At 41.8% G+C, this 18866-nt stretch overlaps 3 protein-coding genes across 4 annotated transcripts; 2 read left to right on the top strand and 1 right to left on the bottom strand.

The window, feature by feature from the left end:
- Positions 1-24: 24 nt before the first annotated feature.
- On the bottom strand, positions 25-3961 carry kng1 (kininogen 1). 2 transcript variants are annotated; one of them, XM_028404775.1, is made up of 10 exons: positions 3853-3961; positions 3540-3653; positions 3312-3408; positions 3023-3169; positions 2507-2623; positions 2353-2428; positions 1652-1821; positions 1467-1577; positions 1291-1389; positions 25-501 (listed from the first exon to the last, which is right to left on the bottom strand). In XM_028404775.1, exons 3-10 carry the CDS (start codon positions 3375-3377, stop codon positions 193-195), a joined length of 1095 nt encoding a protein of 364 aa, XP_028260576.1. In that variant the 5' UTR covers positions 3378-3408; positions 3540-3653; positions 3853-3961; the 3' UTR covers positions 25-192. The 2 variants fall into 2 exon arrangements, with proteins under 2 accessions (XP_028260576.1, XP_028260575.1); XM_028404774.1 differs by lacking the exon at positions 3853-3961 and having other exon boundaries at positions 3540-3703.
- On the top strand, positions 3552-8403 carry lamp3 (lysosomal associated membrane protein 3). Its single transcript, XM_028404776.1, has 7 exons — positions 3552-5263; positions 5946-6062; positions 6505-6587; positions 6856-6978; positions 7552-7621; positions 7703-7873; positions 8027-8403. Exons 1-7 carry the CDS (start codon positions 5203-5205, stop codon positions 8164-8166), a joined length of 765 nt encoding a protein of 254 aa, XP_028260577.1. The 5' UTR covers positions 3552-5202; the 3' UTR covers positions 8167-8403.
- A 166-nt stretch (positions 8404-8569) lies between these two features.
- mccc1 (methylcrotonyl-CoA carboxylase subunit) lies at positions 8570-14432 on the top strand. Its single transcript, XM_028404344.1, has 19 exons — positions 8570-8869; positions 9387-9430; positions 9546-9685; positions 9789-9884; positions 9968-10089; positions 10190-10337; positions 10407-10528; positions 10601-10712; positions 10931-11012; positions 11096-11223; positions 11327-11510; positions 11660-11769; positions 11842-12058; positions 12139-12225; positions 12595-12644; positions 12851-12988; positions 13087-13194; positions 13633-13704; positions 13800-14432. The coding sequence occupies exons 1-19, from the start codon at positions 8814-8816 to the stop codon at positions 13938-13940; spliced, it is 2157 nt and encodes a 718-aa protein (XP_028260145.1). The 5' UTR covers positions 8570-8813; the 3' UTR covers positions 13941-14432.
- Positions 14433-18866: the final 4434 nt, after the last annotated feature.

Genomic DNA, 18866 nt, shown 5'->3' with positions numbered 1-18866 from the left:
AAATAAGGACTCCTATGGCAATTATTGGACGGTTTTTTTAAAGAAACATTTATTTGTTGTCTCCATTTGATGTTTTCCTGTGGTTTATGAGCAGTAACAGAGCCTAAACTGTGAGTATTATAGAGCAGTAGTCTGCAACATGAGCATGAGAGGTGATTTTTATACATATATAGATGTTTAACTTGGACGCTTCTATCCCACCAGGTCTATGTCCCTAAAGGTTCCGTCCGCTGAAGGCTCTGGAGACGCCGCGTCTGTCGTGGCCTTGGTCGGCGCCGCAGGTTGGACCGGTTTGAAAGGTTTCCAGGGTTTGGACGGGCAGTGGAAGGGATTGTCGTTCGTAGGGGAGGCAGACGGTTTGGAGGCCGTGGTGTCCTCCTCGGATGACTCTTTGTTGGGCTTGGGCTTTAAGGGGGGTTTGGAAGGTGAGGCCGGGGAGGGAACGGCGTACAGGAAGTTCCTAAGTGGAGACCAGCCCGGTGGACGGCGCCTGATGAAGGTCTAGAGAGAAAACGTAATATTTAAAGACAGTTATAATGTTCTTTATTGGCACTATTATCTTCTGAAAACGTCTTTGACACTTTACAGCTCGAAACAAAACATCCAGGACCAGGTCACCAGTGCGGCCTGACATAATGCAAAAAGCGGCTAAGCTAGCTCTAGTTTTCTTAAAAGTTTACCGATAGTTACTAGATATAAATATTTATACTGTATAGAAAACTATCGCACACATCATCGATGCCTAAGTTATATAGCCTCCACTCGGTGGTTGGTTTAGTAGCTGCTAAACAAACTAGCTACCATGCTAACATTGTTAGCGGGCTAAGCTACAGTCAGCTAGTGGCTAGTTCAAGGGTAGCTCGGTAGTTAGCAGCCCAACCAGCTAGTAATTATATTATAATAATTAGTTTTAAAAGGTTTTTTTTTAATGGTTAACTTTATAATATAGTAATGTTTCATTTTTAAGTGTATGCAACTACATTTGTTTCTTCTAAACTACTAAATGTAGTGTGAAAGTGTCGGACAGGATTGTGTACTGAAAAATGTATTTTCGGTTTACTCGCTTATCCTAAACAGTCACTGTAAGTGCACACAAGCTGACACATTTTCCTTTAACGTTTAACATGACAGCTGTGTTCCTTGGTTCGGTCGCCCTGGTACATTACACGGGTATCCTGGATGCTATCAGAAGATGCAGCATCAGAGCTTTAGTGTCTGTTTTTGTCTTTATTTCTAAAAGAAGAAAAATGCTTCATCTTTCTAGGCCATTTTGTGGACAGCGGGTCTCACCGAGGGAGGCAGTACACCTGGTTCACACGCTATCTGTGCCTCTGGAGGCTCCAGTCTCCATGGTGCTACATCCACTGTAGAGTTACAGTTGGCAAACTCCTGCAACGCACAAAGTAAGAACAACGTCAAGTTAAATAATAACTCGTTAAACGGTGACTTAATGTGTTTGACTTTACCAGATTCTTGTCATCAGGGACACACAGCTCGTTGAGGTCTTGGTGTTCAGTCTTGGCGCAGACGGTCCTCTTCATATCAAATCTCACCTTGAACCTGAAACCTGCAACCACCTACAGGAATACAAACACCAAGGATGTAGAGCAAAGCTTTGGCCGTGTGTTGACATTTACCACGTGGTCTGTACCTGTCTGGTGGCGTGCCCGATAGTGTGCAGGTCAAACAGATGAGTCGAGTCGGAGATGGAGTTGTACTTGGCGATGGAGACAGACAGAGGCACCTTAAGGTCCTCTGAGTTTTCATCGATCTCCTCCGGGCAGCCCAAACAAGAGGCTTTCTCTGGAAGGATGTAATGATCTGAGAGGGGAGAAAAAACAGATAAACAGAGTATTTGCAGCACACCTACATTTGACAGACAGGAGGCAAACAGATTAAAGTCTGCACCGGGCCTCTGCCTTTTATGGAATGATAAGTTAATATTGTGCTTTTCCTATCTGCACGTTGTGTTGATATATTACACAATAGCCTCCGACTCACTGTGTTTTCTTAATGAAACACTGGCTCTCATCTAAACAGTCCTGGTGGACCACGAGAGACTCCTGCTGAAGCAAACCCCTCCGTACATGATTAAACTGTGTCTGGACGGTATCATCAGGTTCAGCGCTGCTTTCAGGCCAGTTCCCACCAGGACAAACTGCTAGTTTTTGTCTTAAATGAGGTCTCAAGTGCCTCAGATTATTTGACAGTATTTTCTGCAGCGGCAGCAGCTTCAAACAAGTGCTTAAACTTAAAATCTATTTTATTTTCTAGAGATAGAGATTTTTATATTATAATATGGTTTAGTTTGTGTGATGCTTTTACTTTTATTCTGTTATTTTATTCACTCACCGAGCACGCAGTCCACTTGCTTAGTGTCGGCTTCTGTCTCCTTCATGAGGACTGTGGCGTTGCATGAAATTGGTGTCTGAAAAAAAAACAAAAAACAACTGTGATCAGGCTCCACGTGTTCAAGAACATATGACTTTATTCTTAATGAAGTTACCTTGTGCCCAAACGGAGAATATTCACACTCTGTCCAGGGTTTGCTGCCCCCTGCAGGACAGTCGCTCCTCCTGCTGGTGAACTGCAGTGAATACACCGAGTCTGAGCCGTTCTCTGACTGGAGACACACACACACACACACACACACACACACAGTCAGTGTGAACCACAGGTCGAAGGGTCACAGCGTGTTTTCCTAGAATCTCTTGGTAATCATCCCACAGCTCTGGCTCATATTGTTTCAGCATTGCTGTGAAGTTTTCAGCATGATGAAATTTAACACTTTAACTGTCACAATTTACCCAAGAAAATAATAAATGTAAGTTATAAATAAGAGAAAAAAACAATATGAAAATAATATATAATATCAAACATGTAACATGCAGTCAGGATTCATTGATTTATCGCCTTCCATTAACTTCCTCTTGTGAGCTGTTTATATTTCAAACATGTATTTGCTGATTCTGCTTTTGTTTTTTCAGTGCAGGTCATATGAATGTGATCACGATCATTGTACCTTGCTGGCTGTTAGGATCTGAAAGAGGGCCAGCTTCTGTCCGCTGCTCAGCCTCTCGTTGAACTTGGTCACGGCGCTGTTGACGGCTCTCTCCACAGACGGGTCGTCACAGAAGATCAGGACGCCCGGCTGGGCCTCCACTGCCTCCTGTGAAGGGGGCAAAAACCAAGACAAACTCTGCAGCCTCCCTGCAGGAGGTTTTACACCTTCTGTAGTTGCATTTGCTTTGAGTTTTTAGTTTAAATGCTAAAAACTTAGCTTTAACTTGTGTTTTCAGTCGTCTCTTTACCTGCCCGAGCACTGAGCTGAGGAGGCACAGCAGGCCCAGCACACACAGCCCCACTCCACTCCTCATCGTCTGGTCCTGATGGATGTTCACCTCAGCTCTGAGGCACAGAAAAGGTAAATATCCTCAAACTTGATGAACAGAAGTGCATTTTCATGTTAAAATAATCTCTAAACATCTGGTTGAACCTAAAATTTGTGGCTGAAGATACATCTCTGGACCTCTGCTTACATTTTCAGAAGGTGGAGGCCTCCTGTCGATCCTTTCGAAGAGGAAAAACTCGACTCCTCTCCACAGTAGGAAAGACGATTGAGTGAAGTTCTTCTGAAAGTGTAGGTGGGAATCCTGACGGTGACACACACACAGAGGACATGAGGACACAGACGACACACACACACATGAATGCTCACACAATCAGTCGGTAAAAGGGGAGCAAATGTTTGCTCTTCTGTTTGCCCTCCTACCCGTCGAGTCAATACAAAAGTTAGTATCTTAGAGAGACAGAGAACATGAATGGAGACGTAACTTCACCCTCTGTGCTTACAGATGTGGACACACACGACTTCACACGTTAAAAAGTAGAAAACTCTTCCTGTGTGGTGGCAGATTGATCCCCACCGTGCATGTTTAGGGGCCACTGTGTGCGTGGTCAGTGATTCTGTGAGTGTGTGTTTTTAACTGGTACTTTGTCCCTGTCGACCTTTAGCCTGAGCCTCTCTGATTTCCTCACCACGCGCCTGTGAGTGTACACAGATGTACTCCATACTGATGTACAGACACCGGGTTTGATATGTCTTTGTGTAAAGTAACCAACTTTTATACCTTACCTCACCTCACCCTGTCAGCAGATGACATCATATTATTTCCAATTAATCCCATTAATTTACTCCATTTGCATGATACATACACATGTGTGTCACACCAGTGTTGAGTATGTGTGAGACTGTCAATTATAAAAATGCAAAAAACGTGACTTTTGTGTAAAAGTATGATTTATAAAAGCACAGTGCTGCCCTCTTGTGGTCACATGATTGAAGTTACTAGTATAACGGTATCATAGAGAACACAGAGGGAAAGAAAATGCAAGCAAATAGACACAAAGTGAGAAAACTTCTTCATCAACTTGACAGTTTTTATGCTTCACTTATGGGATATTTAAGGGTGACATTGCATGCTCGAGTTATTGAAGTCTACTACTGACACATCCAGGGCACATTATTATTCATACTTTGTTTTGCATGTTAATAGGCTTCTAGTGTCCATACATTTACTCTGTACTTTTAGCACATGCTACAGCTGCACTCAGAGACATATTGTTGCATGCAGTCCTCGTGCAGTTGGGACACGGTGAGACATCACATGTCCATCTCACTTATATATATTTATATGTCGTTAATAAAATTACACTTACCAAGTTCTGCTGTAACTTTATGTGCACTATCTGCAGCTCAGTTGTGTGATGTATCTTCCTCTGTGCAGAGGATTGTGGGTAAGAATGACTGGCTTGCATGCTACAAAATGCATCTGGATGTAGCAGAACATCCTGACACCATCCTGATGGTCATACTACATCTTTTTTTTTCTGATGCTACTCGCCCCAAGCAAACAAAAACCCTGATCTGGGGTAAACTATATGACTTTTGGAGTTTTGTTGAGTTTCGTGAGGTTTGTGTAACCACTTGTCACCTTGTGTGTCTGAATCAGCAGCTGCTTGTTGTCTAACTGACATTTCTTTTACCATCAGAGGTGTCAGAGCTGGAAGAAGCAGCCCCACCTCCTGCCACACTTCACTTCCTCTGCTCGATGCTTTTAGGTGTTTAGGTGTTCAACAGTTTCACATTTGCAAGTCAAACCACAGCTGCTGCTCTTCTAATCCAGCAGTATCTCTATAACCATGATGCTACAGGCTCACACTGATGGATGGACTCTTCTCTTCTTGGCTGCTTTTATACCCGGTATGTTTGACAATTTTTAAATTAATTTTGTTACCTTGATGTTTTGTTTGTTTTGTTTGTCTTTGCTGTTTCTGTATGATTTTGGAGATTTCTTTTTAACAGCTGCAGTGAAGGTTTCCACAGCTTTACTTCCTGCTATATCCTAAAAAACTTCTATCTTCATACATATGTACTTACTTCCTTTAAAAATGTGCTATGTTCTTATAAATGTGCTGCCTGATGTCACTGCTCTTCGTTGGGTTGTCATTATGGCCTATGAAAGGTGGCTCTGGTTTCCTCTCCCACACAGTGATCAGTGGTTAGGTGGTCTTTAGTGGTCCCACACTTGTCATCCTGTTTCCTCAGTGGGTTAGGTGATCATGACAGAAACTGCTTCTCATGTCCCCGGTGCTCTTGCACCCACTACATGAATCAGACATCATTTGGAGGCTTGTGCTCTTAAAGTAAATGGGCTTGAGGCTTAAAGTTTAGTTTTTGCTGCTGCAGCAGCTTATATTTTCAATTTTTTAACATGTTTCTTTGTTTTGCTTCTGAAAACTTCTTAATTCACTGGGTCAGACACTAGATGCACACTAGATTATCCAGTAGCCCAGATGTTTGATGGTCCTGCTTTATCAGAGTACGGTGCTGTGACTGACACACACACCGGTCAGTGAATGTAACAGGACCTTCCCTCCACCAGGGGTCCACCTTCAGAGAAATGACAGCTCCATCCAGCCTGTTTCAGACTCTGAGCTGCACCCTGAGGTTGTGATATACAGGCCGGTGCTGCAGCCCTCTGAATCCATTCCTCCAACAGGTACACACACACACACACATTAAAATCGCATTAACATTATGTTTCCTATATTGTTGCACAATCTCTCAGAAGTTACTAAAATTCCATGTTCTGTCTAATTATGCTTATCAATGTATTGATTGTATCATTAGGTTACATGTCACCTTGCTCTCTGGGGACAACATTATTACCCCTCCTTGCATACATCTAAGCTTCGGGCTGTGCTTTAACTGAGTGACAGCATTTAAAAGGCATTGAGTCGATCCCAACTCCTCCCTAGTCACTGTTCTTCGTCGTTGGTCAAGGCACTTTACCCGCATAGCCTCCAGTGTACTCACTGGTGTATGGCGCTCTTTGCTTGGCTGCCTTAAGCAATTTCCCCATTGTGGGACTAATAAAGGTTTCTTAATTTAATTTAATTAACATTTACTGTTTCACTGTTGTGTGTTTGTTTCGTGCACAGAGACATACATGCTGAAAGACGTCTTGGGGACAGTCTGCATCAAAGCCACCCTGGGAGCGGAGTACATCGTCATCGAAAAGAAGGTCAGAGGTTGAGAATGGCTCAGCACTGTGTGTGTGAATATAACTCTGCATGTAATTCTCTGTTCAGCGCTTTTCGTGTGTTTGTCTCAGCATCTTTGTGTGAGGTGTTACATGTTGGTTTCACTGTTCAAACTGTAAAAATGGACAGCTCGCATCAGCAGTATTTGTTTATTAGTGACAGTTTATTAGTGTTGAGTTAGAGCACAATACACCACTGTTACACTGAGCTGTGATCTGTACACACAACTCTCTTGTGTGTATTTGTAAGCCCTGGTACTTCAGCCTGGACCCATCCAGAGTCAGAACCAGTGGATACTGTGGCACTGAAGATGCTGTTCTCTCTCTCACGCTGCCAGACAACGCTGCCAGTCTGCAGTTCAACTTCAGAAAGGTGCTGCACGTGTTCACTTTTGCATGTTTCCTCGTGTCTGTGTGGGATTTGTAATGATGTAATTCTGCCTTTTGCTCAGACATTAAAAGATTCAACTCAGGTTCAAGTTAAATGTATTTGAAGATGCACTAATGTGTAAGAACTTTTTACGTTTTCGGTCACTAAATGACAAATTTAGCAAAACATCAAATAAGAAAAAGTATGATTTTATTTTATTACAAAATAAACTCAAACTTTATGAAAACCAAACCAAAATAGTTTTGGCAGCCATGTTTAATGGACTGCTGTTGACAAACTAGAATTAGTCCTTATCAATCAAGTTGCAGTTTAGTGTGAAGTTTTATCTCAAATTACAGCAATTGAAGTTGTTTGCACGGTCACAGTGACCTGTTTCTGAGATATCGAGCTGACAGGTTATGGGCAGATTATGACCTTTGACCTCCAAATTCTCACTGATTCATTGCTGAGTTTGAAGGAATATTTGTGCCATACTTAAAGATATTCCTCAAAGGTGTTTTTAAAATATCACATCATTGTCCGAATTCTGACAAAACTCTTTATTTCTGCTCCCAGGATAAAGATGCCTTCTACGTCGTCAAGGTGACCGCTCACCTGGCTTATCCGATCTGCCAAGGATGTGCCAGTAAGAGCAGAGAGACAGATCTCATTCTACTAATAACAGTGAGAATGTAGCTGATTGTGTCTCGCATGCTCCTTCCTACAGATAAGTCTTACTTAGGCTTGCTGGCTCATGAGAAACTCTTCAGGACAACGAATGGTCAAAGCTTCAACTGCAAATCTGAGAGTCTGCTGCTGCTGTCATCTCAGCTCAGCATTAAGCTGGTTCCTCTGCAGATGCAGGCCTTCAGCCTTCGCAAAGGACAGTATGGAAAAGGTGATCAAATCATCATCAAGATCCTGTTCGTTCTCTTTGATAAATCATTTTGCAGACAAGTTAAATAAAAGGCAGACGAGACCAAAGCACTCAAATCAGTTGATGTATAATAAGGATGAGTAAAAACCTTTTCCTCCATATTTTGTCTTTCAGAGATGGAGTGTTGGGCCGATTTTAACAAGCGAGTCATTCCCATCATCGTCGGGGCCACAGTGGTCGGTCTCCTGCTGATCGCTGTGTTGACCTTCCTGGTGGTCAGAGACCGCCGCAGACAGGGATATGACCCGCTCTAAAATCACTGTAAAACTGGATGGAAATCATCGACAACACTGTTTTTTATAATGTTACATAAATAGCTCACTGTTCCTCTTAATGTTTATTTCACAAATGCTTCTGATAGTATTAAACTCATGTTGTTAAATGCATGTGTTTAAATATATTTTTGACATTCTGGCTTTTTATTATTTTTTTTCCTGGTTTGGCTGCATGTCCATGTTATTATTTAATAAAAAAAAAGCAGAGGAAACGTTTACCAGGCATCATCTTCATCATTATCATCATAATAAATCCTATTTTGTGTGATTTGTGTCATTCGCTGGTAGAGAAACACTCCCCCCTGCTGGTGATGTTTGGTACCCACAGCTGCCTCCCCGCCTCCATATCCGTATTTCTGATTGGCTGTCGCCACTACGGGTCCCAGCGAAGGTCATAAATGATAGTACAGAAGTTTACCAATATTTCGCTGTTGTTCGAGTTACTGTTGTGTGTACTAGGTGTAGATATATCCTCTTCATTTAGGTTTAGTGCGCTGCAGCTGTTGAAACAAAGCCAATCACTTTTATGAGCGGTTAATATTATCGACTTCGCTTTTTCCTCCTCAGCTGCTCATTCAGCCAGTTAGCTAGCCAGCTAGCGCAGCTAGCCTCAGCAGCTGGTGATTATGGCTGCGGTTATTCTGAGTTTTCCAACTTTGCAGGGTTTGAGGATATTTACACAGTAAGTACATCAAAGCGTTACATGTTTGTCATGTGTGAAAACATGTTGTCATCTCTATTAGCGTCTTCCGCTACATCGATGTTTATCTAAGCTAAGTTAGCTTATGACATACCAGCCAATGTTATCCTTCGTCTGAGCTAAAAACACAAAAAGATGTTGTAAGTTTGTAAATGATCTGCGGATGGCTATGTTTGATGATTTGTTCAAAATGTCCCGTCTTTCTACTGTTTATTATACATTTTTTCACTGATATAGTTGGAAGATGAGATAAGAGCCGAGCAAGGTTAAATAAAGGTAGCAGTCTGACAGCTAGCATGGCTAATGTTGTTCGTACAACATGAACACTGTTTCGCATTTACCAACCGTTTGGTAGGTAATATCAAATTCATCCTTGTTATTTACGACAAGATTTGTTTTATAGTTATTGTAATTTAACCTTTCTGCTATGTCATGTGTTCATTTAGCATCTGCTCATCCTTTATCAGCCATGTGAAAACGTGTCTCCTCCTCTCCTTAGAAAACTGTCATGGACCAGAAGAGGCGTGAGGTTTCTTTCAGGAGGTGAGTGAGTAAAAGAACAGGAAGTATTCTTGTCCCCCAGTGTAAGGTCCTGTCTGCTTATTGTGTGTTTGGACATCATTACACAACAACAACTCTGTTGTGTGGTTTTGTTTAGGGGTTGGAAGGATAGAAAAGGTCCTGATTGCCAATCGAGGAGAGATTGCGTGTCGTGTGATGCGCACAGCTAAGAAGATGGGTGTGCGCTCTGTGGCGGTGTACAGTGATGCAGACAGAGACTCCATGCATGTGGCCATGGTAAGACCATTCCCAGAAAAGATTAGTTCCACACAGATGTGTCTTCTTCAACACCTGCAGAGCACAAAACATCCTTTAACTGACTTCACTTCTTTGTTTTTAGGCAGATGAAGCGTATCACATTGGCCCTCCTCCATCCCAGCAGAGTTACCTGTGTATGGATAAGGTTTTGGAAGTGGCCAAGAAGTCAGGATCACATGTGAGTACTCCAGCCTAAAGGAGGATTTCTATAAATGTTGTATTTGCTGAGAGTTTGTTATGTGTTTGTTTGTGTGTCTCCAGGCAGTCCACCCTGGATATGGATTTCTGTCAGAAAACACAGAGTTTGCAGAGGCGTGTAAACAGGAAGGAATCATCTTTATCGGGCCTCCTTCCTCTGCCATCCGAGATATGGGCATTAAGAGGTGACATACATTTGTTGTCTGCTTTCCCTGACTCTTTAATATTTTGTGTGTGTCGACACATCAAGTACATTTTTTCATGTTTTTTCTTTTCCTTTTTCAGCACATCGAAACACATCATGTCAGCTGCTGGAGTTCCTATTATTGGTGGTTACCATGGAGAGGACCAATCAAATGAGAAGCTGCAAGCAGAGGCTGCCAAGATTGGATACCCTGTGATGATCAAGGCCGTCCGTGGAGGTGGAGGGAAGGTGAGAGGAGCAACACAAAAACTTTACTGACAAAAAAAACAAACTTAAAATGACATGTGTGTGCCTTAGGGAATGCGGATTGCGCGGTCAGACTCAGACTTCTTGGAGCAGTTGGAGTCGGCAAGGCGAGAAGCCAGAAAATCGTTCAATGATGATGTCATGCTTATTGAGAAATTTGTAGAAGACCCCAGGTAAGCCTCATTTACTGAGCGTTAACCAGGCGAGTCCACCTTTGACTGAGTGTCTGTGTTTCTGTCCTGCAGACACGTGGAGGTTCAGGTGTTTGGGGACATGCACGGTAACGCTGTGTATCTGTTTGAGAGGGACTGCAGCGTCCAGCGGAGACATCAGAAGATCATAGAGGAGGCACCAGGGGTGAGTGGGTCATAGCGTTCACAGAATGAGAGAGACTGTGAAATTAATATTAACAGTAACATACATTTAAAAAGTCATAGAGGAACCTTTCCTCTTTAAAGGAACGAAGGAACCTTTCTCCAAAGTATGAGCTCCACATTACTCCAAGTTGTTGGTTGAATGTGGTTAATTTTGCCAATTGAGCCATGTTGAATGCCTCACCACATGTTCTTTTGCAGCCTGGAATAAGCCCGGAGGTCCGGAGGAAACTTGGAGAGGCAGCCGTCAGAGCAGCGAAGGCCGTCAGCTATGTGGGAGCAGGTGAGACGCACATAAACAGACTCACACCCACCACAGTGACTCAGACACAGCCGTCCTTACATGCTGTTTGGCTCCCCGTGTAGGTACTGTGGAGTTCATAATGGACGCCCAGCACAACTTCTACTTCATGGAAATGAACACCAGGCTGCAGGTGGAGCATCCCGTCTCTGAGATGATCACCGGAACAGACCTGGTGGAGTGGCAGCTCCGGGTGAGACGGGGAGGAATTAGAAGAGCCGATGGTGCAAAACGGATGTTCAGATCTGGGTGTTAAGTGACGGACGCCGTGTATTCTTTGTGAAAATCTCCTCCAGGTGGCAGCAGGGGAGCGCCTGCCTCTCCTTCAGGATGACATCATCTTAAGGGGACACTCTTTTGAGGCTCGTATATATGCAGAGGACCCAAACAATGACTTCCTTCCGGGGGCGGGACCTCTGCTACATCTCTCCACCCCTTCGCCAGACCAACTCACGCGCATAGAGACTGGAGTCAGGGAAGGTGAGGGATGAACAATCCTTCCTATGCATAAAGTCTCAGTGTTTATAAAGATTATAGTCTTTGTTTTAAGTGTTAAAATGGCCAGGAATATAAATGTTGGGAAGTACTGCAAGTTTTATAACCAACATTTTTGTCTTGTGCTGCTGAAGGGGACGAAGTGTCGGCACATTATGACCCAATGATTGCCAAGCTTGTGGTTTGGGGAGAGGACCGGTCAGCTGCCTTAAAGAAACTCCGTTACTGTTTACGACAGTATAATGTAAGACACACACACACACACACACATACATCAACAGCCCTTCATCCTGTCTCTGCTCCGTCCTGTCCTCAGATCGTGGGGCTAAACACTAACATAGACTTTCTGCTGAGTCTTTCGGGCCACCCGGAATTCGAGGCTGGAAACGTGACAACCAGCTTCATCCCTCAGCACTACGCTGACCTCTTCCCCACACCGAGAGCGCCCTGTGGGGCAACGATCTGCCAGGCAGCGCTGGGCCTGGTGCTGCAGGAGAGGAGACACACACAGGACTTCACACAGACATCCACAGGTGTGTGAGGGATAAAAAAATCTTCATGTGAAGGGAAAGTTTAAGTTTAAGAACATCAAGTTATATCTTTGTGATTTCAGATCCGTTCTCTCCTTTTGGCTCCAGCAGTGGCTGGAGAAACAACATCCATTTTAACAGGAACATGACGCTTCAGCTGGGAGACAACAGTAAGTCCTGTTTTTTTTGTATCAGCAGGTTTTAAGGTGTAGAGTCGTGGGTTAAATTTGATTTTAAATGAACTGAGGTAATGGTGCTTCTCTGAATCAGCCGCTGAGGACAGCTCATAACTGCTCCTTGTGATGAATGTGATTTATTTAATGGCTGTTTGAATAATTAAGTTAAAGGCTGGTCTGCTCTTTTGACAGTTCCTTAATGAACTCATATTCATTATTCAATGTTTCTATTATAAATGTCACTGCAAGTCCAAAAATAAGTCTCTGAGCTGCTGCTCGCTCTGCATGACGACCATTTTAAACTAAAAATTTCTCTTCTCTAGCTCTTTTTTTAAAAGCATCTCTTCTTATTTGTATCTCCAGAAGTCAACGTGGTCATCATATATAACAAAGATGGAAGCTACAGCATGCAGGTGAGATGGAAGATAATGTTTATTCTTCATTGTTTTTGTTAGTTTCCTCTTAGTTTTATTATAAAATAAAGTGAACCGCCATGAGAATATGTCAAAGTATTAATTATATACATTTATTAAAGCTCGGAAGTAGTGCATGAGGATTGCAGTTCAGCTTTGTTATAGCCAGTTTTCCTCCATATTCATCTCTTGCTGCCTTTCTTCAGATCGGTGAGGAGGTGTATCAGGTAACGGGGGAGGTGGAGGTGGAAGGCGGAGCTTCTTTCCTGCACTGTTCAGTGAATGGAGTCAAGTCTCGTCCCAAACTGGTGATCCTGGACAACACGGTGCACCTTTTCTCCACGGTACGATCTAATCAATGAGTAAACAAACCTGTGCATCGCCACAAACTGCTTCTATATCAGTTTTATCTGCGTCTGTTTGAATCCTCTTTTTCCTGCAGGAGGGAAGCTCCCAGGTGTCGGTTCCAGTGCCGAAGTATCTGGCCGGCGTGAGCGGAGCAGGAGCTCAGGGTGGAGCTGTCGCCCCCATGACTGGAACCATAGAGAAGGTAACGACTTCTTTAGTGGTCCATAGAATGAATGATTAACTCTGAAGCTACAGGCTTCAGGCTAAGCTAGGCTAACTGTCTGCTGACTTCAATCTGCTCATGGTAACCTTAATAAGTCCTTTCTCCATTTAAGTGATATTACACTGACAATCATTAAATAACGGATGATTTGAAGCCATTTTATTTAAAACACCTGCCTGTAGTCAACACGTGTGAAAGGCCTCGGGCCTCCACTTCATTTACCTGAAGTGTTTTATTGTTTCATTACCTGTTGCCTGTGCCTTGGATGTGTAGATAAGAGCAGTCCAAACGCCTGAGAACAATTTCAAGATGATGAAGCTACACATTTTAAAAAGAAAAAAGTGACGACACTGAAAGCAGAAAGCACGAAAAACCTGAGTAACTTTTATATTACTGCTGCTGTTGTGTTGCCTTCAGGTGCTGGTGAAGGCTGGAGATAAAGTGATGGTTGGAGACCCGCTGATGGTCATGATTGCCATGAAGATGGAGGTGAGGGACACACCTCTCACACACATTATGTGTATACACACACACACACACACACACACACTCTCACACTCTGCTCCTGCTTGTTGTCTCTGCAGCACACAATCCGGGCCCCGAAGTCAGGCGTGATCAAGAAGGTTTTCTTCAGCGAGGGCTCTCAGGCCAATCGGCACGCCGCTCTGGTCGAACTGGAGGAGGAAGAGGAGGTTGAAGGGGAGGGGGAGGCGAGCAGCAAATAAACAACGCACACAAACATACTAATACAGTGACAGGTAGAGGGGGGAAGTGAGTCGGTCTGAGTGAGATTCAGCTTCCAGCACTGGATGAATATTTATTAAAGCGAGGGTCAGGATCTGAATGGGCTGTTTGAGGGTGAGTTCAAGGTCGGTGTGGAGTTCACAGCGCTTTTTTTTTTTTTAGGAAGGTCGGGTCCTCCTCCTGTGGGTTTCTCTTACGCTGCCTTTCACACAGCAGTGATGCCTTCATGTTGTCTGCTTTCTGTTCTTTTTGTTGTTAGCAGTGATTCCCTGTGTCTCCTCTCTGTGTGGGTTCAGTGTGTGTTCGAGCTGGGAAGTCCTTTTGTCTTTTCTGCACTTCTGTATAGAAATAAAGCGTCTAAAAAGGTATTTGTAAAAAGTATTTTAAAATAAAATGTGATGCATATTTTTGAGTCCAGAGCAACATGTTTAAACAAAACTCATTTATTAAAAATAAATAAATTCACGTTTTAACAGCTTTTTTTATCTTCATGACCAAGAAATGTCAGGTGGTGCAACCAAAGATTTAATCATATATTGGAATATTGTAATCACTTTGGGAACTTCAGCTGAGTAGCAGGTTCCTCCCAGTGATGAACCTGCCCTTCCCATTCAGATCATTCAGATCATTGCTCTCGTGGGCACTGGCCTGAGCGTTGGCTGTTTGCCAAAGGGATGCAGAGCTAGTTGCATATAACTGTGAGCCAGTTACCACATGGTGGACTGTGGCTCCAGCCTCCCTTCAAAATAAAAATCCTGCACCTCACGATTAAGTTTGCAGGAGAAGTTTCATCTGCTTCTTTTTGTGCTGTTGAAAGTAGTTTTAGGAATATTTGATAGACCTACAAACCTTTTAGCCTAGTCCTAAGAGTCCCTTAGGGTCCTGTGGATGATGTAACATCCTGTTGTGTCTTCACTTCAAAATAAAAGCCCATTGTTTATGGTTGCACCACCCTGACGTTAAGTAAATGTAATTTACTGCACAAAAGTTTTGTAGTTATCTCAACAGCTTTAAAACTATTGATATTAGAAAATAAGGATTATCCAACAGACTTTAACATAAAAGACTCTTAGTCTGATCATTTGCTCGGACAGTTGCTCCACCTGACATATTAGAGATTTAAAAAGCCAAAACGATAAAAGAATATAATGATTTGAATGTACTGAAAAATATATGAAAATACATAGATTTTATAGATTAAAGTGATCGATGTCATTAAAAAGTTACATTATTTTTAAAAAAAAATAATGGACTCTGACTCAAAGATATGCATGTCATGATGTCATCCACTCGTACACACAGGCAGAAGGTGGTGGGATGGCTGGTGGGAAGTGATTCCTCTGAATGATGTGTTCTTTGTAGAGTTTCTGTGCTGCCTCTCCTCATCCTGTTGTTATATTGACTTTGTTTTGAGCCCGTCAGAGAGAAGGTGAGAAACGGCATGTTTGCTTTGTGTTTTTTCACTGGACCGCTTTGTAAACTAGATGGATCGAAACATAAAGGGCAATTCAGGTGTGTTAAACTCGGGCCACATTTGTTATGTTTTTGGATCATAAATGGGACTTTTTCCATTTGAAAAGTCATCCAAATGATCATGGACTGTAACTTAATTAAGATATTGATTTATATCTTTATACGCAAGCCTTAAGGCAGCAAATTGTGAAACCCTGCCCCCGACAATTGTTAAAAAAATGCTGGAATTGTCCTTTAATGCCTTGTTATCCATCATCTCTCTCATTCACCTGAAATGTATCTTTGTCATGATATCAGTGCAGAGAGGAGGGTTGAGTGATGTAGAGAGAAACACTCTTTAAGACACTGCAGTATTTCTGAGAGCAGATTTGAGCTGAAAATAACCTCCAGAGGATGGAATGTCGGTCACAGAGAGCTTTGAGCAGACAGACGTTTAAATCCGTCACTCAGACGGCGTGTTTCTGTGGATCACTCTTCTTACTAACCGGCGTGAGCTGAGGCCTTGTAGACTAAAACTGTAAACACACATGTTCATTTCCTGTTTGTAGACTAATGATTAAAAAAACAATAATGATGTAATAAATTCTTTTTTTAAGTACACAGCCCCATGTCATACTTCACTTTCTTTGTCACCTTTGTGGTATCTTCACGTCTCCACCCGAGCTCAGTGTGGAGGTCTAATCAGTGGGAACAAGTGGAAACACCTGTGTGTGTGTGTGTGTGTCTGAGGATCGCAGCACTCCACAGCTCAACAGGTAAAACTTTTACATCTTTGTTTGTTTCATCTTTATCACACAGAGGATACGCAGGCTGGTCAAATTTATTTTTTGGGAAGACACCTGCTTTGAAAAGCTCCAATCTGTTGACACATAGACATAGAGACCTTCTTGTGGACTCACTAGAGATTTATTTTGAAAATGTGTCACTTCTCTGGCCAAAATGACTCCAGGTTTAGTCTTTGGGTTTTTGCACTTTGTCCTAACTCCTTAGAAATGTTCTTGTCATTGTTTCTTCTTTAATCCAGTAAAATATATGCTGCAGCTTTGAAGGATTATTTATTGTTATTTATTTATTGTGTTTTTTTGACAAATGCTATTTTTCAATGAGAGTCTATGTGAGTTTAGTGCCAAATTAACTTCAAATTCCTCCACAACCCTGCAGTAGATGTTCATGAAACACACTGTGGAGATAGAGGAGACATTCTTTAACAATAATCCAGTGAAATATCTGCTGCAGCTTTGAAGGATTATTTATAGTGATTTTTTGACCAATGTTATTTCTCAATGAGAGTCTATGGGAGTTTAGTGCCAAATTAACTTCAAATTCCAAATTCCACAAGAATGTCTCCTCTATCTACACAGTGAGTTTCATGAACACATGAAACTCACTGTGGAGATAGAGGAGACATTCTTTAACAATAATCCAGTGAAATATATGCTGCAGCTTTGAAGGAATATTTATTGTGATTTTTTGACAAATGCTATTTTTTAATGAGAGTCTATGGGAGTTTAGTGCCAAATTAACTTCAGGTTTCTGCACAACCCTGCAGCAGATGTTCATGAAACTCATGTTGGAGATAGAGGAGACATTCTTTAACAATAATCCAGTGAAATATCTGCGGCAACTATGAATGATTATTTATAGCAATATTTTTAATAATGTTATTTTTCAATGAGAGTCTATGGGAGTTTAGTGCCAAATTAACTTCAAATTCCTCCACAACCCTGCAGTAGATGTTCATAAAACTCACTGTGGAGATAGAGGAGACATTCTTTAACAATAATCCAGTGAAATATCTGCTGCAGCTTTGAAGGACTATTTATTGTGATTTTTTGACAAATGCTATTTTTCAATGAGAGTCTATGGGAGATTAGTGCCAAATTAACTTCAGGTTTCTGCACAACCCTGCAGTAGATGTTCATGAAACTCACTGTGGGGATAGACGAAACCTCCTTTAACAATAATCCAGTGAAATATATGGTGCAGCTTTGAAGGATTATTTATTGTGATTTTTTGACAAATGCTATTTTTCAATGAGAGTCTATGGGAGATTAGTGCCAAATTAACTTCAGGTTTCTGCGCAACCCTGCAGTAGATGTTCATGAAACTTACTGTGGAGATAGAGGAGACCTTCTTTAACAATAATCCAGTGAAATATCTGCTGCAGCTTTGAAGGACTATTTATTGTGATTTTTTGACAAATGCTACTTTTCAATGAGAGTCTATGGGAGATTAGTGCCAAATTAACTTCAGGTTTCTGCACAACCCTGCAGTAGATGTTCATGAAACTCACTGTGGGGATAGACGAAACCTCCTTTAACAATAATCCAGTGAAATATATGGTGCAGCTTTGAAGGATTATTTATTGTGATTTTTTGACAAATGCTATTTTTCAATGAGAGTCTATGGGAGATTAGTGCCAAATTAACTTCAGGTTTCTGCGCAACCCTGCAGTAGATGTTCATGAAACTTACTGTGGAGATAGAGGAGACCTTCTTTAACAATAATCCAGTGAAATATCTGCTGCAGCTTTGAAGGATTATTTATAGTGATTTTTTGACCAATGTTATTTTTCAATGAGAGTCTATGGGAGTTTAGTGCCAAATTAACTTCAAATTCCTCCACAACCCTGCAGTAGATGTTCATGAAACTCACTGTGGGGATAGAGGAGACATTCTTTAACAACAATCCAGTGAAATATCTACTGCAGCTTTGAAGGATTATTTATTTTGATTTTTTGACAAATGCTATTTTTCAATGGGAGTCTATGGGAGATTAGTGCCAAATTAACTTCAGGTTTCTGCACAACCCTGCAGTAGATGTTCATGAAACTCACTGTGGGGATAGAGGAAACCTTATTTAACAATAATCCAGTGAAATATCTGCTGCAACTATGAATGATTATTTATAGCAATATTTTTAATAATGCTATTTTTCAATGAGAGTCTATGGGAGTTTAGTGCCAAATTAACTTCAGGTTTCTGCACAACCCTGCAGGAGAAGTTCATGAAACTCACTGTGGAGATAAAGGGAAACCTTATTTAACAATAATCCAGTGAAATATCTGCTGCAACTGTGAATGATTATTTATAGCAATATTTTTAATAATGCTATTTTTCAATGAGAGTCTATGGGAGTTTAGTGCCAAATTAACTTCAGGTTTCTGCACAACCCTGCAGTAGATGTTCATGAAACTCACTGTGGGGATAGACGAAACCCCCTTTAACAATAATCCAGTGAAATATATGGTGCAGCTTTGAAGGATTATTTATTGTGATTTTTTGACAAATGCTATTTTTCAATGAGAGTCTATGGGAGATTAGTGCCAAATTAACTTCAGGTTTCTGCACAACCCTGCAGTAGATATTCATGAAACCCACTGTGGAGATAGATGAGACCTTATTTAACAATAATCCAGTGAAATATCTGCTGCA

The sequence above is a fragment of the Parambassis ranga genome, chromosome 4 (genome assembly GCF_900634625.1).
Source record: "Parambassis ranga chromosome 4, fParRan2.1, whole genome shotgun sequence".
NCBI lineage: Eukaryota > Metazoa > Chordata > Actinopteri > Ambassidae > Parambassis > Parambassis ranga.
Note: the sequence above shows the minus strand (reverse complement) of the source record. Positions and strands in the feature narration are given on the sequence as shown.